This window comes from Dinoponera quadriceps, unplaced genomic scaffold, assembly GCF_001313825.1.
Source record: "Dinoponera quadriceps isolate SergipeBrazil2010 unplaced genomic scaffold, ASM131382v1 scaffold1692, whole genome shotgun sequence".
In the NCBI taxonomy this organism is placed as follows: domain Eukaryota; kingdom Metazoa; phylum Arthropoda; class Insecta; order Hymenoptera; family Formicidae; genus Dinoponera; species Dinoponera quadriceps.
Window position 1 is genome coordinate 645,406 of NW_014555923.1, and position 22,113 is coordinate 667,518.

The 22,113-nt window shown below is 46.3% G+C and overlaps 6 protein-coding genes and 1 non-coding gene across 17 annotated transcripts in view; 3 read left to right on the plus strand and 4 right to left on the minus strand.

Annotated features, from left to right (window-relative positions):
- Positions 1–212: 212 nt before the first annotated feature.
- On the minus strand, positions 213–7,443 carry LOC106745859 (TATA element modulatory factor). Of its 5 annotated transcripts, none has more exons than XM_014621833.1 (11): positions 7,159–7,443; positions 5,049–6,970; positions 4,371–4,472; positions 4,011–4,289; positions 3,599–3,937; positions 3,325–3,537; positions 3,093–3,239; positions 2,177–2,569; positions 1,424–1,664; positions 1,209–1,335; positions 213–1,074 (listed from the first exon to the last, which is right to left on the minus strand). In XM_014621833.1, exons 2-11 carry the CDS (start codon positions 6,962–6,964, stop codon positions 788–790), a joined length of 4,044 nt encoding a protein of 1,347 aa, XP_014477319.1. In that variant the 5' UTR covers positions 6,965–6,970; positions 7,159–7,443; the 3' UTR covers positions 213–787. The 5 variants fall into 5 exon arrangements, with proteins under 5 accessions (XP_014477319.1, XP_014477317.1, XP_014477318.1 ...); XM_014621831.1 differs by having other exon boundaries at positions 3,084–3,239; XM_014621832.1 differs by having other exon boundaries at positions 4,365–4,472.
- Positions 7,444–7,998: 555 nt separating this feature from the next.
- Positions 7,999–13,632, plus strand: LOC106745835. Its single transcript, XM_014621797.1, has 5 exons — positions 7,999–8,127; positions 10,125–10,636; positions 12,174–12,473; positions 12,553–12,734; positions 13,112–13,632. Exons 1-5 carry the CDS (start codon positions 7,999–8,001, stop codon positions 13,630–13,632), a joined length of 1,644 nt encoding a protein of 547 aa, XP_014477283.1.
- Positions 8,061–8,152, plus strand: Trnai-uau. Its single transcript is given in 2 exon segments — positions 8,061–8,098; positions 8,117–8,152. It is a non-coding gene; the product is annotated as a tRNA-Ile (tRNA).
- Positions 13,633–14,678: 1,046 nt separating the features above from the next.
- Positions 14,679–17,012, minus strand: LOC106745882. Of its 5 annotated transcripts, none has more exons than XM_014621873.1 (3): positions 16,968–17,012; positions 16,201–16,300; positions 14,679–16,097 (listed from the first exon to the last, which is right to left on the minus strand). In XM_014621873.1, the coding sequence occupies exons 2-3, from the start codon at positions 16,274–16,276 to the stop codon at positions 14,896–14,898; spliced, it is 1,278 nt and encodes a 425-aa protein (XP_014477359.1). In that variant the 5' UTR covers positions 16,277–16,300; positions 16,968–17,012; the 3' UTR covers positions 14,679–14,895. The 5 variants fall into 5 exon arrangements, with proteins under 5 accessions (XP_014477359.1, XP_014477357.1, XP_014477358.1 ...); XM_014621871.1 differs by lacking the exon at positions 16,968–17,012 and adding an exon at positions 16,748–16,830; XM_014621872.1 differs by lacking the exon at positions 16,968–17,012 and adding an exon at positions 16,625–16,716 and having other exon boundaries at positions 16,201–16,304.
- On the plus strand, positions 16,287–17,345 carry LOC106745885 (IQ domain-containing protein K-like). Of its 3 annotated transcripts, XM_014621877.1 has the most exons (4): positions 16,287–16,673; positions 16,764–16,901; positions 16,980–17,109; positions 17,183–17,345. In XM_014621877.1, exons 1-4 carry the CDS (start codon positions 16,555–16,557, stop codon positions 17,252–17,254), a joined length of 459 nt encoding a protein of 152 aa, XP_014477363.1. In that variant the 5' UTR covers positions 16,287–16,554; the 3' UTR covers positions 17,255–17,345. The 3 variants fall into 3 exon arrangements, with proteins under 3 accessions (XP_014477363.1, XP_014477361.1, XP_014477362.1); XM_014621875.1 differs by having other exon boundaries at positions 16,287–16,901; XM_014621876.1 differs by having other exon boundaries at positions 16,287–16,901; positions 16,986–17,109.
- On the minus strand, positions 17,250–18,274 carry LOC106745884. The gene is made up of 2 exons (XM_014621874.1): positions 17,828–18,274; positions 17,250–17,753 (listed from the first exon to the last, which is right to left on the minus strand). Exons 1-2 carry the CDS (start codon positions 18,011–18,013, stop codon positions 17,346–17,348), a joined length of 594 nt encoding a protein of 197 aa, XP_014477360.1. The 5' UTR covers positions 18,014–18,274; the 3' UTR covers positions 17,250–17,345.
- Positions 18,275–19,322: 1,048 nt separating this feature from the next.
- The window catches only part of LOC106745881, an 11,535-nt gene continuing 8,744 nt past the window's right edge, over positions 19,323–22,113 (minus strand). The window contains exons 5-7 of the mRNA XM_014621868.1: positions 21,917–22,085; positions 20,511–20,868; positions 19,323–19,863 (exon numbers count right to left, since the gene is read on the minus strand). Of these exons, the coding sequence (XP_014477354.1) occupies positions 19,506–19,863; positions 20,511–20,868; positions 21,917–22,085 (885 nt within the window). The 3' untranslated portion in view covers positions 19,323–19,505. The remainder of the gene's footprint in view (positions 19,864–20,510; positions 20,869–21,916; positions 22,086–22,113) is intronic.

Sequence of the window (22,113 nt, forward strand, 5' to 3'; positions counted from 1 at the left end):
GCTCAATCGCGCGACGTGTAATAAGAAGATAACCGTGAGTCGAGTTTCGACAAGTTCGCCCGCATAAAATCTGCGACGGATGTACTCTGGATTTGCGTGAAAATTTTGCGAGACGCCTTGTATCATCTCCATATTCGCGGTTACTCTCGTCGCCATCGGGAAAACCGCTTTAATATTTGTATCGCTGTATTTAGACGATAAAGTACACATCATTGCGTTATATACATTCGTATATTATACTTAAATATTATAATACAATATCGGATATCACATGAGTGTCCCTGACGTTAAATTAGAATCGAAATATAGGGGATAAAAATCATACACAAGTGTGTGTGTGTGTAGGCGTGTATGTAGGAGAATGTGAGTATCATCATCACACACCATGTGCACAATTTTCGTGACAATTTGCAAAGCACTCCACCTATATTTTTCATAAATACATCCTTATATATAATTTAACAAATGACCTCACTCCCTTATCTTATCGGGGCCATATCGGAGCCTGAATCACCTTTATCACAAATTTCCTCGTGTATTCGTGTATCGGATATTACAAATACATATCGTACGGCGGACGTACGTTATTAAAACCGTTCGTTATAAAACTCCCCTATACACCAGGAATCGATCGCTGGACAAAGACGGAGGAAAGAGAATCACGCGATGGGGGACGTGTTAAAACGCGTGTTTCGTCGCGCTTGAAATCGGGGGGCCGATCGGAATTTTTATACGGGATTATATATAAGGGGCACGCGAATGAACGATTCACGTTTACGTGGCGAGGTTAATTCTGCCTCTTTAGAAGCTGATCGATCTGCGTCTTGTACATCTCCTTGATATCCTCGAGGTCCAGCCGCAGCTCCTGATTCTCCTCCACCTTCTCGCCGTACATTTGCAGCAGCGCGTCGTATCTCGTCTGCGTCTCGCCGAGGCTCTCGTTGAGCGCCTCCGCTTCCTGAACCTTCGCGCTCAGATCCTCGACCTTGAGGATCAGCGTCGCCAATTCCGAATTCAACGCGTCCCTCTCCATATTACGCCGTGACAGCTCCCACTGAAGTTGCTGCACCTCGCCTGCGAAGGACACCGAGTAACGACCGACGCGCCCACCGAGAATATCAAGAATCGACGAAATCACGCGAACGAAATCTTTATCCAGCGTCATCGCCCACTGAACGTATTATTATACTATCGTTTAACTAACTTACCGTCTCTTTGTTTCAATTGCGCTTGTAGATTCTCGAAAATCGACGTACTGCTCGAGCCCACCCTGATGCTCTCGTACGTCATCGGGAGGAATCTGCCGGAGTTATTGTCGAATACAGAGTCGCTGAACTAAAATGAAAAACAGAGTAAACGTCGTACGTTTAATGTGTATCGACCAGCCAGTCGACGATCGATTAGGATACGTGAGAGTACATACAGCTGGCCAGACGCTATTCGCGCTACCGACGGATTCCTGCCCTATACTGAAGGTAGGACTGAATCGTAACTCTTCCTCGGTACTCTGTTGCTGTTCCAACATTGCGTTGTTCTTCCTCCGTTCCGCGTCGGTCGCCGCTTTCTCCACGGCCAACTTGTTCTCCAACGCGTTTATCTCTCTCTTCAGCTCCTGCACTTGACCGGAATGCGTCTGCTCGCGAATGTTTATCGTGTCTTGATGCCTGTGGTTTCAACCGCAAGATATAACATTCGACGATCCGTCACGGTGATACTCGGTGTTTCGTCGGGGAAACCGACGACTTCGAATGCGTTCTACTCAGGTAATTTCCAATGAAAACGCTCGTACACACATCGTAGGTCAATTTGGCTCTCAGTTATCGGTCGAGTTTTATCAGCAACAGGCGAGAAAAATGCCAGACATTTATCAGACGAATATTATTCTCCTAGTTTCTCGTGATAATATTATTCGTTCGACCCACCGCTGCTCATTGTGTGCTAATCAACCCGTGACTGGCCCAATTTTCTTACGGATTTACGGAGTTAATCGAGATTCGTCGACGAAACGAAATTTCTCACATGCGGATATGCCTTTACTGATAAGGATGAAATCTCTCATATTTTCGTGACAGGCTGAATTCACTCATAATGTGTCCTTTGCTCGGGATAACTTCCCAGAAGTCGGTTTCCTCGCGAAACACCCGGTGTATTAGTTCACTCCTCGACATCAACCTACTGTTTATTTTGCTCCAAAAGTTTCCCGTTCTGCTCGGCCAATTGATCGCGCGATTCCTGCAATCTCACCCTCTCCTTCTCCTTACTATTGAGCTTCGATTCCAAATGCGACTCCTTGGACTTCAAATTGACATTCTCCTCCCGCAAAAGACGGTCCATCTCGATCAGGTTCTCGATTTTCGACTGCAGCTCGACATTCTTGTCCGACAGAACCTTCTCTTGCTTCATGAAGCTGTTGGATTTATGCAGCAAGTTAGCTTGGAGCTGCTCCAGCTGTCTCAGCAACGGTTTCGTCGCCACCGAGACGGATTCGGACAGCTCCTCGCTTCTGGCCTCCGCTGCTTCGAGCCGCTTAAGCAACTCGCTGTTTTCGTGCTTGAGAAACTCCTCTCTTCTATAGGATAAAAAAGAATTCACACTATTAATCTAATTCCACAAATTAGAATTTAATAAAGTTCTTAAATAAAAATAAATTAAATCCAACAAAATCATTATTAAGGGATAATGATGAATAATTAATCCTATAATTTCTTTCAATCTTCCTCTATTAAATTTTCCTTCCATATAAATTTCCCCCACAATCTCTTTAATCAAGGTTGGCATAGTTATTTCTTTACACGTAATTCGTCACCTCGTTATTCATTGAAAAAAAAAAAGCAACCAATCGTCGTCACTCAAGAAGCAACAAGTAGCTGGAACCTTCCCGTCACCTTCTCCACATAGCAAATTCCAGAGAATTTCAACGACTCACCGCCAACAATTTATATTCGTTATCGTTGATGAAAAGAAATCTAATTTTGTTATTGTTACTCTTACCAATGAAAAAAATCATAGCGTGGTTACAAAAAATAGCTTGTAACGGCAACGACAAGTAACTCCCCCTCCCAACCCTGGTTTTCAATATTTACGATACTCGCTTGACGTGAGCCTCCTCGGCCTGACGATACTTCAGTTTCAGATCCTCCACTTGGGCAAACAGCTGACACGATTCCCCCGCGTTATCCACGGCTTCCTTCAATTCCTCCTCCGTGAGCAGCAATTTCTTCTTCGTGTCCGATAACTCCCTATTATTACATACAAGCAGAAATGTCATCGTAAGACATAGATTCTCCGTTCCGAAATGAATGAACGCCTCGATGTGCTACCAACACTTTCGCGGCATCGAAGCTCTTCTTATAAGCGTCCATCTTATGCACTGCGTTATCCAGCTTCTCCTGCAGGCTTATTATTTCCTTTTCCTGCTTCCTCGTCTTCGCCGTCAGCGTGTGAACCGCTTCTATCTGAGTGCGTTCCACTTCCTCCTTCGCGTGCAACGATCGCTTCAGTCTCTCCAGTTCGGTATTCTGCTCCTCGATTTGTTCTCTGGGAGAAAAGGAAGAAACGAATCGGTATCGGAATGCGATTTAAGTTCGTAAGGAAGTACCTTTGACTCTTCATCACGCCGTCGGCGTCCTTCTCCTTCAGCCTTAGCTTTTTGATTATGTTGCTGTGCTGAAGTTGCTGCTTGCTCAGTTTCTCGCCTTCCTCGCGCAGCTCCTTTATTATCTCGTCCTTCTCGGCGCTTATGTTCGACATCTCCTGCGAGGACAATCGGCACATCGCCTCCACTTTCAACTGGTCGAGATTCTTCCTCAGCTGATCCCGTTCCCTTATCGCCTGCTGAAACTTCCTCTCCAACGCCGACAAACGTTGCGTGTACTCGTCCGTGATCTGAGTGATATTCTGATTCTGCTCCGCGTGTTTCTCGAAGTTCTCCAGCTGCCTGATGGAGGAGGATTTCTCGATTCGATATCTCGGTTCGTCGATACGGTAAGTCGATTTTACGTTACACTCACTTCACGAGATTCGCATTTTGCTCGTGCAGCTCCATGTTTATCCTACTGACGTCGATCAGCTTGGACTCCCTCGCCTCCAGGATCTCGGTCATCTCCTGCACGCGTTTCAACAGCTTCTCGATCTCCAGATTCGCCTCGTCCGAGCCGATACTGATCTCGCTCAGCTCCCGGGAGTGGCCTCTGGTCTTCAAGGTTTTCGTCAGCAGGTCGCCGCCTTTGCTCAGCTGCAGCTTCGCCGGGCTCTGCCGCGACTGCGTCGAGCTCGAGTCTCCGTTCGGACTGCCGTCGGAAAATCGTAGGTTCAATCAATTCAGTTATCACCGTGCCGACGAGGAACGGTGATATCAATCATACCTGTACCTGGATATGATTTCGATATCGCTCGACGTCGTGGTTTCCAACTCGTCCCCGCTCGTGTGTCCGCTCGCCTGGTCCGAGCCGATTTTCACCAGGTCCGAGCGACTGTAACGAACATTTCTTTCACAAATGAACGATAATAATCATGATGGTGTCGACAACAATGATAACGACGATAAAGTATTGTAAATTCCAATGATGTTATAATATAAGCGAGTAACCGGGGGAAGTAACTTGCGTTACTTGCAACACCGTAAACTTTCTTCAACAACGATTCGGTAAGAACGTTACATATTACCACTAATAATAATAATAATAATAATAACGCAGTTAAGATAATTTCACCGAGATGCGATTAAGTTGATCGACGATTTGAAAATCGCCGTCAGTCAAGCACTGCTTGTTCTATCCCGCTAACGCGGATAGAAATGATTCGCTTTTCTGTCACAGTTGAACGACAAAACTGATCTTTCGATTGTCGCTGCCAATTGTTATTTACCGACGAAAGTTTGGCGAAAGCCAGCCTTATATTCGTCCGGTAACAAATAGAATGATTTCGTACGATACGTATGTGTGTGTGTAAAACTTGGTGGGAAAAGTCACGGAAACGACGACTCGTTGCGATCTTTCCGATAGATTACTTCCTCGACGGGCGATTTTCCCGAAACTTCGGCGACGTACCTCTCGGAGGAGATGGGTGAGTTTTCCCGGGGCACGTCGGCGCAGTGGGCTTCCGTCATGTCGATGATCTCACCCTTCTCGACCATAGCGTCGGCCAGCATGGTTTTCACGTAGGAGCTGGCGGTCAGCGGCGTCTCCAGGACCTTGGAGACGTCCGTGGGCACCAACGTGGCGTTGTCCTCGGAGCTGCTCTCGATCAGCGTCCCCTCCCCGCTGGAATCGGTGGATATCAAGTACTGATCTGTCGTGCTCTCGTGCAGCTTCGCGCCTTCCACGTGGGAGTAACCGTCCGGATCCGGTGGTTCGATCGTCGCGCTCATCAGCTGGGAAAACGCGGCTACGTCCGGCTTTTCATTATCCGGGCCCAGGTGGTCGGACTTGCGGATCGGTTGGGTGGTGATCGGCTCGAGGGTCAGGTGCAAGTTGTGCTTCTCCTTCAGAGAGTCGAGACACAGCTTGCCCTCCGGCCTCGCCTGCTTGTCGTCCGGGTGAGACTCGTGCATCTTCATGTCCACCAGCTCCATCTTGCTCTTGACACCGTCCAGCTGTTGAAAGGTCTCCAGCACCGTCATCACCGTGCCCTCGGAGGCGGAGGTGTAAGAATCCTCGGCCAGGCTCACCTCGTCCAACTCGTCCACGTCCGGTATCACCTCGACGCTCTCGGGGGAGGTCTTCGAGTTCTCCGTTGACTTCCCGCCCAGACTGGAGGACGCGTTCGGCGAGGGCGTGCTGTCGACGCTGCCCGGGTATGCGTTGCTCAGCGTCTTCGCTTCCTCCATCGGTGACTCGTACGGGGATATGTCCGAGGACGAGGGCGGCTCCGCGAGCTTACCCTCCAACGCGCATTCCTCCCCGCACGGGGTGACGTCCCCGTCGTCCGGGACGGGCGACGAGTTCTTCGGATCGATCGGCGACAGGTAAGGGCTGCTGTCGCTCTTCCAGTCCCCCAGCACCTCCACGGAGCTCGGCGACGTCACCAGGCTGTCCGGCAGTATCTCGACCGACTCGGAATTCACCTTGATGCCGACGACCGAAGGGCTGATCGAATTGCTGACGGAATTCGGGTCCGATTCCGGCGTGGTGGTGCAGTCGGTGTTGGACTGCGAGCCGAGTATCTCCACGCTCTCCAGGCTCTTCTTGTCGCTTTCCGAAGAGACGGTAGGCATTTGGAACACATTGGTAGGGCTCGGTGTTTCGTTCACGTCGTTGCTTTCCGAGACATTGACGTCGCTTCGCTCCTCCTCGATGCTGCTCGTCGAGTCGTCGTCGTCGGTATCATCCGTCGTCTTTCGCGCGTTATCACCTTCTCCCGTGTCTAGGCTGCCGCTGTCTTCCGCATCGGTAGGAACGTTCCCCGCATACGACTCTTCCGGCGACGCACGAGACTCCCCGGTGAGCTCACTGGGAATTTCGTCAGCCGCGCTAAGATTAATATTTACAGGCTCACTGGCCGAACGAAATTCCTCTTTGCTCTCCGTATGTACAGACTCGCTCCTTCTCATCGTCGCTTCTTTCTCGATCAGCTTCTCGGGGACTGAAGCGGAGGACACCATTCGAGACTGCTGTTCGTCCGGGCCGACGGTATTTTGCAGCGACTTCGAATGCTTGACAGCTTTCCTTCCCGTATTCCCTTCCACGATCTTGGGAGCCTCGAAGAACGAGCCTGTGAAGCTACCCCAAATACTGCTCGAGCCCTGCTGTTTCGCCGGGTTTCTCTCTCGCTCAGCATCATCGGCCCTCCGTTCCTCGTTCTTCAATCCCCAACTCGCGAAGAAATCCGAGCTCTCGTCTGTGCGCGCCTGAATCACCTTCGGCTCCTCGTCCTTGATATCTAACGCCTTGTCTATGGTCTTTTGAGCTTCCTTCAGGGCGGATTTCGCCAAATTGGCGAATCCCGTCGCGTCGAACCAACTCATGTCTCCCTGAAACGAAAGAGCGAGAGAGAAGCAACGTTAACCTCTGTCATCCCCGTATCACTACAGCTGTTGTACCGTAAACATCGCGCGTGGGCAAAGTCGAATTCAAGCAAATTAACGTACACCGACCGTCGTGGAAATTCGCCGAATAGCGAATTAACATCGTATTAACATCGAAATCGAGTTGCTCGTACTTTTTGCGGAATTATCTGCAGACAGTCGTCGAAAACATCGCTCGTCGAGCGCGCGTTGCGACCGTCGCACCGTTACGTGGCATCTTCTCCGCGGACTCGTTAAGTCGGTATTTTCCCACAGGTAGATTTCTCTGTCCGTGAGACGGCGAGACGCGTGCACCTGCTGATTGGTCTCTCTCTCTCTCTCTCACTGATTGCGGTCAACTTGGGTGCTAATAGCCAAAATGCATTTAGCAGCCGATATGTTCGTGACAGACAACCGTGTGTGTATACACGGTCGGCAGCAGTGCCGCCAACTTCTGCTCCTTCCCACTTTTATCCACTTCCATTTCTGCCAACGTATTGCTCGTTAGTGCTAGTCTACAATAGACGCTTTAAGCTGTAAGCCTTGAAAAAATGGACCAATCGCAGTCGAGGTACAGGAGAAAAGTCGATTACGATTGGTCGATTTCTTACGCCCTAAATTCTCATTGTAGACCCCGCTTTACGTGCCGAAGGAAGATCGGAAGCATGGCAAATGCACCCCTTGCCTGCACCTTCTGCACCCGAGGGACAAAACCGCGAGGAACGAAGGGACGTCCAAGGCCTGTTGCGGCGATGAATTACGATAAATATTGCTGTTATCGTTAATTCCCTCACGACGATCAATGAGAATCGATCGAATGAATCGTTCGTTTATCCGAACCGAACTTACAGTAGGAATAATCGAACGTACAAGTGCGAAACGTTAGGCACGCGCGAGTGAATGCTCGCCCAAGGATCACGGGCTTGTCATTTTCTCTTCGACGCGCACGTTGCGATTCGAGTTGATCAGTCACGCTGTAATTAATCATTCCTGAGATGTTTCCGGCTGTTATCACGACCGTGTTTGAAGGGCCCCCGTACTGGCCTTGTTCCCAACCGCTCCAGTGGCGCAATTGGTTAGCGCACGGTACTTATAGGACAGTAGTCGTGAGCAATGCCGGGGTTGTGAGTTCGAGCCTCACCTGGAGCATTTTTTTTTCTCCGATCCCCGCTACTCGCCACTGTATCGGGCGAGTCGTCTTGTAATTTTTCGCTCATCAATTCGACGAAATCGACGTCGCGAAAAGAAAACGCTGACTTTTTTAACCCTTTGCACTCGAGGGCTCCGGAGCGGAGCCATTTAAAATTTGTCTTCAAACTCTTCAAATGCAAATAGCAAGAGCGGGAATATCCTATACCCAATAGTTTTTACAATTTGTCTTTGTCCTTATGTTATGAACTGAAAGTTATTTGCATTGTCTCCATAGCGGAGCCCTCGAGTTTGAAGACAAATTTTAAATGGCTCCGCTCCGGAACCCTCGAGTGCAAAGGGTTAATCAAACACGTTTTACTAATCCTATTGAAATATCAGGTATCTATTTATTTACGACGTATCTAAGCTGACTTTTTAAAATACGCTATGTTAGAAATTACTATGTTAAATAGCATACGAAATATTCTATGTTAATCAGAGTGAGAAAGGTGGTCTAACAAGAGTCGGTCGTTAATTATTGAATGCGATAATTTGAATCAATAGCAGAAGGATACGATTTTATATGACTTAATATAAGTCTTGTATAATATATTTTACATATATATGTGTATTCCAATGAATAACCCCTTGTAGAAAAGTATCGTACAAATAATGAAAACAATTATAATATTGGTAAAATTATAATATTCGGCGAGTGTGAATGAAAAAAATGTATAATATTAGTATAAATATTAGTACAAATGAATAGGTAAATATTGGTGTAAGCATTAGCACAAATAAATATGTTATTAGCGATGACGGAAAAATCAAGGACATTTTATCACTTTTGGGTCAGAATTTCTCTTAACATAGGTTCGCGCTCCTCTTTCCAACGCGGTGAATTGAAACGTTCACGGGAATAAAAATCCGCGAGAAACGCGGCTCCGATCCCGGAAGCCTCCGGCATACGTAATATTTGCATATCGTCGTACAGAAATAATCCGTCCGTTAATCGACGTTAGATTTCTTCTCCGTGAGAAGAACGTTAAAGCGGCAAGAAGTGCGTGCCTGCATAATCGGTGTGCCCTGAACTGGAAATCTGGAAGTGGACGGTCGAGTGGCGATCGGCGTATGCGAGTCACAAAAAAAGGAAAAAAAAAACTCACCTCTGACCCAAATTGATCGAGATATAATGGACAAAGAGAGAGGTGGCCAGGGAGGCGGGGAGAGAGAGGGCTGTTCGACGTATCCCGCTGTTATCGTTTATTAATGACAAGCACGTGAAAATCGAACGATGCGAATGCGGTGTTTTATGTTAAGTAGCCGATCGTCAGGCGAATCACGAAACAAGGTATACCTATTAAACGGACGGCCGTGTGTTCGCCGATGTGTCGCCCGGCCGAAACAATGGCTGCCGGATTCTCCGCTTTAAAGGCACGCTTTAAAAGGTTTCGCCATCGGCGGCCCGCTCGTCAGTCTCATTCCGGTATTCAAATTGAAAATGTTCCGCGAGAGCGACGCGAAGAAATACCGCCGCCGCCGCGCTACCTGGCCGACGCAGGTGATCGCCGCGAGAATTCGCTAATCTTGCCGGTTTTCGCATCCGAAAATCGAGATAAAAAAGTGTCTCTCTGGCCTTTGACGATTTAAATTGCTTCAATTCAAAGAGACGTTCGATTTGAAATGTCACGTTCAACTCTCTGTACACTCGATTCGTTACGACGCGGAAGACGCGGAAATAACAAATAATAATTCTGTAACATTGAATAAAATAATAATGCGTGTATTTCCTATTCTGAAAAACGTACCGCCGTTTAATCGTTTAAACTCTTCCTTTAATGCAAGTGTAACGATTAATTAATTACAAAGCAATACGCTTCTGTATTTTTCCAAAGGGAACATTTTCCTTTCCCCGTTTACTTAATAATATACAAGGCGTGGGGATGTCTTATATAATACTTTGTGAAAACAATCACGAATTTATTCGCAGATCTATCGATGCCTCCTGGTCCTCGGCGCATTGTTCTCGGGGAAGGTCGCGGAGTCGCGGGATTCGACGTTCCTCGTGAATTTCCATCGCAGATACAACGTCTCCAAAGTGGCGATACTCCGCAATAACGGTTACTTACCGCCGGCGAGTGTGCCGGCGAATTTCTCACCGCCGGAAGTGATCGATAACAGAGCACGGAACGTAATAGCGACGACGAACGAGACCAGGAACTACCCTAATGCGTTGTTGCTTCTTCCCGACCAGGATTCCTTGCGAGCTCTCGCGCGCAAAAGCTCGACGCAGGACGAGAGATATCCGGGGAGCGGACCGCATCCTCGTCGACCGGGCTCTCCGCAAGGCAAACACCCTCGACTAACCACAATGCGGTCTCCTCCTTTTCTTCCTCCTTCCCCTCTTCCCCCCGTCGTCGAAACACCGATGTCATCTTCGGCGAATCGCATCAGCATAGAAGAGATGTCCTGTCAGAACGCGGGAGACGATTTATTCTTCAGGTAATGAAATAGTTACCGAGCAACGTTAAGTCTGGATCTACGGTAGGTGTAGTAAACTCTCAGTTTGGATCTTTCGAGTTAATGCAAAAGCTCGGACCGTTTTTTAATAAAAATCACTTACGGTCGTTGCAGTTTTATCATCTGCATAATTTTTATTATAAATTTCTATAAAGTTCCTCATGAAAACAATATCGTCAAAAAAGTTATCTTGATAAGTAGCGCTACTTAATTTTTCCCCTTTTGACGTTATCAACGCAAATTCTTCAGACGTATGCATTGATTTAAAATTCACACTTGGAAAGAACAAAAATATATATTGCAACTCGATGTATATTTACTATGTGCAATTTCTCAGAATTTGTTTAAGAATTTCGTTATTATGAAATAACAAAGTTAAGTCTGTTATTAACAATGTGCATATTTAGCTCGCGACAACGTCGGGGATGTTCCAACATAAAGGATTAATCAAGAAAATCGGGCAAGGAAACATGAGCCTTAACACCTCGAAATATTGATTTCGCGCGTGTCTGCTAATGCGCGTGTCTCACGAATACATTTTCACTTAATATATTATATAAAGTATTTCAAAAATATTACCGAATAATATAATTTTCCCAGATATTGCGAAAGTTTTAGAAATTGCAAAATTTTAGAAAGCGCAAAAGTTACTCGTAATGTTAATGCAACGTTGATAACTACATATCAGGAACGTTACACACTATTGCATACTGTTGCAATAACGTCCTTCAGATTTTTTTACTCACTCTGGAGATTACAGACTCGGATAAAAAAAATATATATATATAGACTAATATACTCGATTTGGCTTCCGAGTTAACGTTGCGTTCTTCATGAATATGTTTTCAATGTTTCGTAAGTATTACAACTCACATCTTCAGTGTGAAGGACAATCCGCAAACTATTACAGACTAATATCTCGGGAGAAATGCGTCGTTTGGGAAAAATAATTGAGAGGACAGAAAAATTCGGAATAACCAGGAGAATCGATCTGTGTTAAAAAGAAAAACTGCATAATTTCATTTAAAAAACCGAAGCGCATCTCGCAATAATTTCGGAGAGAGATTCGAATGTCACGATGATATTATCATCTTATATTTCCTCGAGACCGTACAATTTTCATTTAAAGCATTTTTTCCAAATAATGAGATCCTTTCGAGATATTAACCTCAGAGAGGTTGATGTCTCTTCGAGATGACACCACAGAATCTAATTAGTCACTTTGGGTAACTCTTAGCAAACTCTGATTTGATCGATGATTTCAAATCGCAATGTCGTTCAAACATTACCTCTATCTTGCCGACGCGGATGAAAATGATTGACCTTTCAATTATTGTCGAGCGACAAGTTGGAAACCGGCTTGAAATTGTTCGCAATTCTTGTTATTGTTCATCGATTAATCCGAGTTTGACGAAAGTCACCCTTCATCTGCGCCAGCCTGCCGTTTGGTATCAAAACGCCATCAGAGACGTAATTTTATGGAACTTTGTGCGCGTTTCGTCACGTTTCTTTGCCGCAGAGCATCCGTCAAGATGCCGGAGAGTTCGATCCCGCCGATAGTAGACAACGTGATGGGTGAAGCCTGTCGCGCGACACCAGCCGGGGATTCTTATCGCATTAATTTCGAGAGAGATCAGTTCTGGGATTGCGGGGTCGCCGATTGTTCCGCGGATGGCGTCCGATCGTACTGCCTCGACCTGAGATTCCCCGTGATTTCCGGGCTGCGATTGAAGGACGACTATAGGGTGACGTTACGATGTAAGACTCAAGATAGGATCACGTATCGCACGAAGCGGATCAACTTGAAAACCTTAGAAGCGTAAGGCGGCGCGCGTCATCGTTTGTCTTCGAAGAGATGGGCTTGACGAAAATCAACCTCGCGAATAACTTCTTTTCAGGAAGGGGAGGAGCATACCGAACGTGTTGAACGGCGGCTCTAAGGATACCCTGGACGTGGACGTGGGACTGTTCAGGAAAACGTACACCTCGGAGAACACCTTCGACACGAGGATACAGCCGGGCGGCACGGTTCTCCTCGGCGAAGAGATTCTGCTGCGCGTCTTGGTCAATAGTGACGACGGTAAGAATACATTAATGACGGCCAGTGTTTGCCTCGGATGATTTCATCTGCATGCAGGTGAAATGAAAATCCGATAAATTCATCTTAGACGAGATACGGGCTTGAAAGTGGATCGAAACAAATGGACAATTTTTCGACGAAATGTTTTCTCATCTAAGATGAAGATCAAGATCTTTAGCATTCCTTCCATCTAGATAAAGATGATCGGTTGATTCGTCTGGATGATTATTAGATCATTTAATCTAGATACCGGCAAACACTGACGACGGCTGTGAATGACGGCGATAATACCTTCCCTAATTCTCTGTATCCTCGCGTAAGACGGTGTTTCCCAAACTCCGACGTAAATTTCTGCTTCGTCATTTCGCGTGGCAAAGGTTGGAAGTATTCGAGGATGGGCCGAGTGACGGTGCATTACGTGGAGATGATGAAGCAGCAGCGGAACGTCGTCAACAGCCTGTGGATCCTCGACGAGGACGGTTGTCTGAACGCGGACGTGCGCGAGATCTGTCCGCGAGAACAATACGCGGCGTCGCCGTTGGAAAGCTACCTGATCCTCCGAGCGTTCATGTTCGACGGCATGAAGGAGACCGACGAGATTTTCCTGACGGTGAGAGCGACCGCGTGTCTGGAGGCTGCGGACTGCGTCCTCGACTGTCCCGCCGGTCACGTTAGACGCGCCCGCAGGAGCGCCGCGGATCGAAACAATACGATCGAGTGGCGGGACGATAATATAGCTCTGCGGGTGCTCCTGCCGAAGTACGAGCGGCGAACTTCGAAGCGAAGTTATTATTCAGCGTTCCTCACAGCGGCCTGCGCTTCACTCGCGCTGACGATCGCGTCGGTGTGCCTCGTGAAAACCTTCGCCGGGAAACGCCGGAAACCCGAGCTCTCTTGAAGCGTTCGACCGATTATACCAGGTTTCAGGAAAGAGTTAGTCGATTCGGAAATGATTTTTTATTTATTGGAAAAAAAAAGGAAAACAAATAACTCGTTACTAATTGGGGCTTTCATTTCTCTTCCTTGCAGCCGTCTTAATTAACCACATCGGAAGCGAGAATTGGTTCAACTATTCTTGCGGGATACGTTGGAAATGTGTGCGATCGATTGAACATATTTGTAAAATATTCCGAAAGTTTTCCCTTTGCTTTAGCAATCAATTAATTACCGTGAAATTAACGCGACGAAGTCATGAGGAAAGATAGGCTGAAAAGGAAGAGATTGCATGCCAGGTTAATTTGACGGTGATCTTTTGATTGTTAGGGCAAAGCCGATGTTTCCAAGTCGCAATCATTTTATAGACGTATTCTTTCATTTCGATGCATTTTACATGCATTTTCTCACTTCTGACGTCAGCAAAGAAAAACTATTGCAGCGAGGGACCAGGAGTCGTTTGAGTAACGATCATGGAAATTGCAACGATTCATTACAATTTCCATTGTCCATGTTTTATCAAGCTTTGAAGATCTTCATGATGCTTGCTATCGCCCATCCTATGTACGTGGAAAAAAAGGCTGTTGAACTAACGGAATTTCCGACAGCGTGCGTAATTGGAGTGAATCCTTCTGATTCGATAACAATTATTTCAATAATTACTATAATAATGAGTGTTACTTTCAATGATATGCTATTGTGTGCGAGTCAGGAAGATTAATTACGCGTATTGTTGGAAATTCTACCGATTCAGCCGCACTTTTTATATATCTATATTTTACATGTATTTTAATTATATAATGTATTTTATTTATGTAAAAAGCGATGATAAGATAATTAATACCGTTAACCAAAAATCTCGAGAAAATCGTGAATAAATCTGAAATTTCGTTAATAACGTTAACGGTAACGGCGATTACAATGCATCACCACTGCCGTCATGAAGAAAGATACTGGCCTTTACCAAATCGTTATTTAAAAGAAAATAACTTTTGATGGGGGGGNATTCTGCGACTTACATATAATCATACGTAAAATTTCAACCAGCACGTCTGCATCCCGAAAGAAACAGAAATCTCTCTTCCGCAGGAGAAAACAGATCGAGCGTTGGATAAAACGTTCCCCAAAAATGACATCGCCGTTAAAGTTGCCCCCGGTCTCTGCTTCGAGATATTTCATGATAAAGAGAGTCTCTCGACTACGATGAGACCGACGTCAATGTTCGGCTTTATGAAACGCGACTCGGCATCTCCCATGCGTCCAGCTCGGAGCAGAGCTTCAGTCCGACCGCGAACAAAGCGAGAGACGCGAATACGCTCCTCACGAACTGGTCTCTGCTCAGGGTGTACAGCACGCAGGCCAACGAGCACGTGCACACGTCCTCGAGATAGCTGAAGCCCCTCGTCAGATAATAATGATCCACGATCCTCTGCCGTGCCTCCAATTTACGCATGACGCGTTCTGTAAATTTCGGCGAATCGGGCCACTGTAAAACGATATATATATACGCGGGAGGGAAGATCAATACTAGTGTGACGCGTTTCCTCCTGGGAGGAACGCTTCGGGGGTGAGAGTTAAATAGCTCGCCTCTTTGCTCGCCCATCACCGGGCACGTATCGTCGCAGGTGTCCTTCGAAGGCGCGGATGGACGCGCGGGTTCACGCGACACAGTTTCCACCACCATCGAGGGAGCCGCTTTTCCGTCTTCCTCCTCGCCGACTCGACGTTCCACGCGATTGATTTTCGCCTTCTTGACAGGAGTCTCCTCCCGACGCACCGTCTCCACCACTTCTTCATCCGGAATCTGTTCCGCGGTCGCGATGGGCAGAGTCTTCCGCAACTCTTCGTCGATAAATTCGTCGTAATCGTCATCCGTCTTCTTCTCTCGGGGCTCCGCAATCGCCACTGGTTCGAATTTTTCGGCTGTCGTCCGACCAACCTCGATAGTCTCGGCTCTCTCAGGCATGACTGGAACTTTCTTCGTTGGTTCTATTATAGTTTTACCGACCACCACTGGAACTTCCTTCGTTCGTTCTATTATAGTTTTATCGACCACCACTGGCGGTCTCGTCTCGACTATGTCGACAGTTTCATTCTGACGATCTGTTTCCTCTAGTTTCACTGGCTTCAATGTCTTCCGGTCGATTTTGTCCTCGACAATCCCGTCTTCTATCGTAGTTCTCTCGACAACCAGCTCCCTTTCCTCTGCAAAATCGATTTCCCAGTCATCCGGTTTGATGACGATCGGTTCCCGAACGACTGGGGTTTCTTGCACAATTCTTGCTTCCCGAATAATCGCTGGTTTAACCACACGTTCCGGTTCGTCTCGTCTCGGCGTGTCTCTCCGGATCTCGGGATCTCGCGGAAATCGGAGGTCCGCGGCCTTCCGCTGCGGAAAGAACTCGTCCACCAACCAAGGTCTCTTGGCGACTATTTCACGAAAGAAACGAAAGTTCAAATACACAATTCGGGCGATAAATTCTTTTTTTCATACAGAGAACGCGATTCGGTTAGTTCATGTAAACCGACGTACCTTCAGCACGTAACTGTCGCCTCACTTTAGGACACCTGACGTCACACCGGCCCGTAATGAGGATTTCACGGGGCATATTAGAGGAATTGATTGCAATATTCTGTCTCAGATAAGAATAATTTTCTCGATTACATATTTGCACGCGCACTCGTTATTTTGCAAGCCGGTGGTAAAATTAGGGAAATACGATGCGAAGAACTCGATTTGATTTTCGGAGTCCCAACATCGTCGATACTGTCGTACTTCCTATCGTTTACCGAGGTTAAGCGACTTCCGCGTTCTAAACAGTTGGCATCGACTTGCGCTTATATTCGTTTGATAAACTTTTCGAGCTCCGACAAACGAACGGAAAATATGGACCCGTATCGAAACGAAACTTTAAGCGTACCGGATTATTTAGACAGGGAGATATTTCCGATCTTACTAAGCGCTATGCGGGAGATGTTGATCGAAGTTCACCGCCGAGATGCTCTGCAAGTTGAATTTACACGATTCCTGTTCCCGGTGACTTTGACACGTTGTCCATTCCAATTCGAAAAAAATTTACCGTATATATTGTACAGAAAGGGCAAATGCTCGTTCAACGCCTTGGATTGTCTCGCGGAAATCCTCTGGAATCGCAATTCGCTACATCCGAACAGGTCGCACACCTGGACGGATATTTTCGGCATACCGCAATTTCAACTATGGCTGAGATCGCAGTAAGACATACATAAATAGCATATCGCTCGCTTCGCTTTCTGAGGATAATTATCGGTTTTTCTTACTTTCTTCGCGAGTCCTAGACCGATTTATCCGAAATCGTGGCTGTGGACGAAAGAGGAGGCTGCTTTACGCATACAGAGATACATTCGTGGTTGGCTCGTTAGGAAAAGGGCGGATGTCCAAGAGATGCGTCAGTTTTGGAAGGTATCGATGCGGTATCTTGCGTTACAATGATGATCAAAGCATCAGATAAATACATCTCTCGTATAAATTGTAGATTATCAGTGCGGAGGGCACGGAACTCTCCATTCCTGAATCTGATAAAACGGACTGCCGCAAGTCAGTCTGATTGTTACTCCGTTTATTTCCTTAGCCTGCCACTCATAATTTACAAGACAATTAGTCTCTGCTGTTAACAATTATACACTTGAAATATAATTTCACGAAGGTTCGCTCGCTTCTGTCTTCGGATAAAAGACGCTAGACTTATTTAAACCATATGTTATACTCGCTGCAGTCTCGTCCTCTTCGGCTATTCTATAATTTTTGACGCTCATACATGACGTGTTATACACAATATTTAGCTGAGGCTGTTTCGCAGGTTCGGCAATGCCTTTCGCCTTAATGTCACGCATCAGCATTTGTAAATACAGCGGCGGAAATTCCATCGTCCTAGGCAGGACTCTCTTCTCGGCCGGCGGCACAGTCACCCCGGTGTACAAGTGTTCCTGATCTTTCGGCACCAACACGAAATCCGCCTTGTAAGTTGTATTATCCAGCTGCATTGGTGTCGATTCTTTCATGCCACGAAAAACTACATCGGCCAGTACTATAACTTTGCGGTCGGTCTGCAGCAATAGATGAAATTATATCGTATCGTATCATACAGAAAGGAGACGTAATACACGTAATTCATACTCACATAAGGTTCGTTGGTCGGTGGCATAGCGGCAACTTTCAGTATCTTCATGTAACAGGGCTCAGGATACCTTTGCAGGATGCTCCTTAACACAATCCTCCCTACACCGAAGTTTCTCAAGTTGGCTAGAATTTCCCACAAGGGCTTTCCCTTGCAATTCGTCGCGCGACCGATCAATTTTATGGGCATTGTGGAAAAAACGAACTCCCGCGATTAATCGTTCGATCAACAATCACAGACCGGTCGAGGATCGTGTTGCGCCTGTAATTTTTACAGCTCCCGCTGTTGCCGATCAATTCCACGCGGCGGTTTAATCTCTCCCTAAAGTTATATTCAATTATTCGCGAGACACGTCGGAATCAACGTCGAATGTCGCGTGCACCTCGAATAACAACGGATCACATATTACGAGATACGTCGCGAGAGGTTAGGTTGGGTCTCCGCATTTTTCTTTTCTCATCCGCAAAGAATCCACAGATGGCAGCATTAATACATCCTCGTGAGTCCTCGGCTACGATCGGCGTACTTCGTGGGGCTTCGGTGCTTCCGAATGTTTCAATTTCAAATGAACCACGTATGAAACGGTAGTTAAAACGCAGATAGTAAGCGGTAATGCAGAAACTGTCGACTACCAGCGCGAATTCTGCTGCTTTCTTACTCTTTGCTCTTCTGTCAAGGTGTGAATTCTCCCTGAGGGTGGAACAAGGTGAGCAGTAGAGATAATCTCACATGTAAATAGTTTCCGAATGCCGGACGTATGTAAACTACGATTTATCACTCATTTATCATGTCAAGTCTTAGGAAGGATTTTCGAGAATATTAAATGGAAAAAAATGATCACGTATGATCATATATAATTATATAAAATCATATATGAATATTGTCCATATATGTAGTTACATATGTGATCATGCATGTCCACACGAAAAAAAATGATGTTATGTCATTTAATTAAGCGTCGATATCACGCATTTCGGTAGCACAAGTAGAAATATTTACTTCGATCGTATTTGCATATAATTTGTAAACAACAGTATTCTTCCGTTGTGATTATATACGATTATATATATATATAGTCATGTATCGACAAATTTCATATATGATCTTTTCTCTCGGGTGGGAAGAAACATTCGCTGGGAATACAAGTAGATGAGTCGTTTATTAATGCGAATAAGACGAATGTGTACGTAAAAGCTGCTGCAAAGAAAATGCATTACTCGACGATCCGAACGTTCGAATCAACCCCGCGAATCGCGATCTGGTATTAGCCGGTGCTTCTCGTCGTCGTAAGCGACACGAAATTGCATAAACGCAATATGACGCGCGACCCTACAAGACCCTACGTACTATTTACATATATAATAAGTTAGTCATTTAAATAAGAAGAAGAAAAAAAAACGCTTAGTCTAGACACGAAACAAGGCACAAGGGAAAGATCGTAGAGTTATCTGAATAATAAATATATCTTCGAGACGAGCACGATAACTGAACAGTTCCGGCACGATGAACGTTGAAATATAAATATATTATATATAAATATACGCTCGTAGATATCCTGAGTAATCGTTTACCATCGTCGGATTCGATCGTCGTGCGTGTCGTAATTATCAAACATCGCAAAGTTTCGCCAAAGCCTTCTCCGAGAGAACAGAGGGAAGAACACGCGAATCACGTCGGTGCTTTAGTACTCGACGATCTGGCGGATCCAGTTGAGATAATAAGAGACGCGTGCGTAAACACCGGGCACACCGGATTGGCCGCAACCGATGCCCCAGGAGACGACGCCGGCCAATTGCCACCGGCCGTGGCGCTCGCATACCATCGGCCCGCCGCCGTCACCTTTGCAGGCATCTTTGCCCTCCTCGCCGCCGGCGCAGAGGAAGCCCTGATGCAGGCTGAAGCCGGTGCCGAGCCTCGTCCGCCTCATCTGCTGCTCGCACACGTGGTTGCCGATGACAGGCACGTCCACTTCCTTCAGTATGTTCTGGTACTTGCCGTAGTCGCCGAAAGCGTCCTTACCCCAGCCGGTGGTCCAGCATCTGCGGTGTCGTAATCATTTGTTAGACCACACTTAATCGTACATGTCCGAAGAAATGCTGCTGTTTGCAGATTATATGTAAATACGATCGAAGTTGACGACAGCGTGTGATATTCGATTAAACGACACAACATCATTCTTTTTTGTATGTAACCACATTTGTGGGCAAAATTCATATATGATTTTATATAATTGTATACAGGGTGTCCCGAAAGTAATCTCTCGGTTACCGTGCAAGTAGAACGGGTGAGCGGAAAAGTTCTACACCATTTTGCAAATAACACGGAAAATTTCGAGGTATCAATATAATAGTATAGGTACAATAGTTGTCATATATTTGTAGATTGGACTATTCGGGAAGAAAAAGTCTCACCACTTTGCGAATAACACGCAAATCGTTGAGCTATCAATTAAAGAGGCCTCTATAAATGGCCATTTTCTCATCGATAACTCGAAATTTGGCGCGTTATTTGCAAAACGGTATAGAACTTTTCCGTTCAGTTTCGTCCACCACGGGGACCGAGATTAGGTTCGGGACACCCTGTATAATAATTGTTCGCCGGGTTCAGAGTTTGATGAAGGTCAGCCCGGGGCTGATTTCATTCACTGCGATTTGCTGGTGAATTTTCCGAGTCACGGAGAGCGTACCTCACACCGGTGAAGTCGTCGTATTGATCCGGCAGGCAAGCGGGACTTATGTGAGGATTCTTCCTGAAATCGACGTCGTGGTCCAACTTGAGAATGGCGATGTCATTGGCGAGAGTGCCGGCGTAAAACTCGGGATGCACGTAGACGCTGACGATGTCGCGCTCTATGTAGGGGTAGAACTCGACGTCGTGGTTCACATCCCATTCGCCGAGTCGCGCGCGAAGATCGCGCCCGGCGTAAGTCTTCACGCAGTGAGCGGCGGTGATGATGTGCCGCGGCGAGATCAGCGTACCGCCGCAAACGTACACGCTTTCGGCGGGGTCCTTCTTCAGGATGGCCACCTGCCACGGGTATTCACCTGATTTCGAGAAAATGTTATAGAACAATCATTGTACGTGAGCGTTTTCTCAATTGAAGCGAGGTGGCGATTACGGTATGATTATTCATTATAACGAAAGATTTATCGAGACAATTTGAATCGGGTCGGATGAATTCGATTTCAGTTTCGTACACGGCGAACTGATCGCCCTGGTTTTTTTTTTTTTTTCTAGAAAAAATTTTGACCTTATCTTAATGGCTTGTTCGATGAAGCGAGCAGAAAATTTAGTCAATGGCGATTTTAATCGGCAAAATTATCATCCGACGGCGATTGGATGAAACTGGACTAAACTATTTTCTATCGTCTGACTTACTCGGCACTTCGATATTGAATCTCCCAACGAAGATAGAATTATTCGTATAATCCAGTTAGATCATCTTTTCTTGAAGCTTGAGAATTTATATCACTTGCAACTGCGTTTTAGTTTTGTTAATTTTTTACTTGACCAAATTTTATACAAATTGCTAATTCAGATTGTTAATCAGATTCAATTTGCGTTTAATTTGACTTGTAGTTTCGCGCAACAAAATTTACCTCAGACCTTAAACCTTCTTATTAATTTTTTTAGCATGTACAGGATGTCCCAAACTAATCTCGGTTCTCGTGGTGCGCAAGTAGGACGGGTGAAATTGAGCCGAAAAGTCCCATTTTGCAAATAACACGCAAACTCTTGAATTATTAATTAAAAAAGCCTCTAAACGACCATTTTCAATCGCTGATTACTCGAAACTGTGCGTGTTTCCTTTGCAAAACGGTATAGAATACTTTCCCGCTCACCCGATCCATTTGCACGGGAACCGAGATTAGTTCAGGACACCCGGTATAATCAACGATCACCGTACAAAAAAGAGTATCAACTGCCCGATAACTCGACCCTTCCTGAAAAATCCCCAAAAGACGCGTCTCGAATCCAAAAACTCCGACAGCAAATACGTAACCACCTCGACTGGAGGGAAACGGCGATTGCTTTTTCACCGTTCGACTGAGAACTAGCCGGGCGGTTGGAGTAACATAAAAGACCGCATACCGAATTCCGAGTCTCCGTCGACGTAGACGGGGGTTTTGATGCGGCCGTTGACGCCGTGCGTATTCTTCACTCCACATTGACCGGGTTGCGGGCGTGGCACGGATAAGTGCGATCTCCGGCAGCAGACGCGACGGGCACCGCAATCAGCCGGACGTCCTTCGTAGCGTCTCTGCACCGGGTAGGGGGGGGGGGGGGAA

Excerpts from the sequence above, each read along its gene's own strand:
- LOC106745882 (XM_014621873.1), bottom strand. The coding sequence starts at position 16,276 with ATGCCCCGTGAAATCCTCATTACGGGCCGGTGTGACGTCAGGTGTCCT. Across the intron at positions 16,098-16,200 it reads GCGACAGTTACGTGCTGAAG|TCGCCAAGAGACCTTGGTTG; the intron begins GTACGTCGGTTT and ends TTCGTGAAATAG.
- LOC106745885 (XM_014621875.1), top strand. The coding sequence starts at position 16,555 with ATGGACCCGTATCGAAACGAAACTTTAAGCGTACCGGATTATTTAGAC. Across the intron at positions 16,902-16,979 it reads CAACTATGGCTGAGATCGCA|TCCTAGACCGATTTATCCGA; the intron begins GTAAGACATACA and ends TTTCTTCGCGAG. Across the intron at positions 17,110-17,182 it reads AGATGCGTCAGTTTTGGAAG|ATTATCAGTGCGGAGGGCAC; the intron begins GTATCGATGCGG and ends TATAAATTGTAG.
- LOC106745884 (XM_014621874.1), bottom strand. The coding sequence starts at position 18,013 with ATGCCCATAAAATTGATCGGTCGCGCGACGAATTGCAAGGGAAAGCCC. Across the intron at positions 17,754-17,827 it reads CACCGACCAACGAACCTTAT|ACCGACCGCAAAGTTATAGT; the intron begins GTGAGTATGAAT and ends CTATTGCTGCAG.
- LOC106745859 (XM_014621829.1), bottom strand. The coding sequence starts at position 6,964 with ATGAGTTGGTTCGACGCGACGGGATTCGCCAATTTGGCGAAATCCGCC. Across the intron at positions 3,938-4,010 it reads CAAAATGCGAATCTCGTGAA|GCAGCTGGAGAACTTCGAGA; the intron begins GTGAGTGTAACG and ends CTCCTCCATCAG. Across the intron at positions 3,240-3,324 it reads AGCTTCGATGCCGCGAAAGT|GGAGTTATCGGACACGAAGA; the intron begins GTTGGTAGCACA and ends ATGTAATAATAG.
- LOC106745835 (XM_014621797.1), top strand. The coding sequence starts at position 7,999 with ATGTTTCCGGCTGTTATCACGACCGTGTTTGAAGGGCCCCCGTACTGG. Across the intron at positions 8,128-10,124 it reads TCGTGAGCAATGCCGGGGTT|ATCTATCGATGCCTCCTGGT; the intron begins GTGAGTTCGAGC and ends ATTTATTCGCAG. Across the intron at positions 10,637-12,173 it reads GGAGACGATTTATTCTTCAG|AGCATCCGTCAAGATGCCGG; the intron begins GTAATGAAATAG and ends TCTTTGCCGCAG.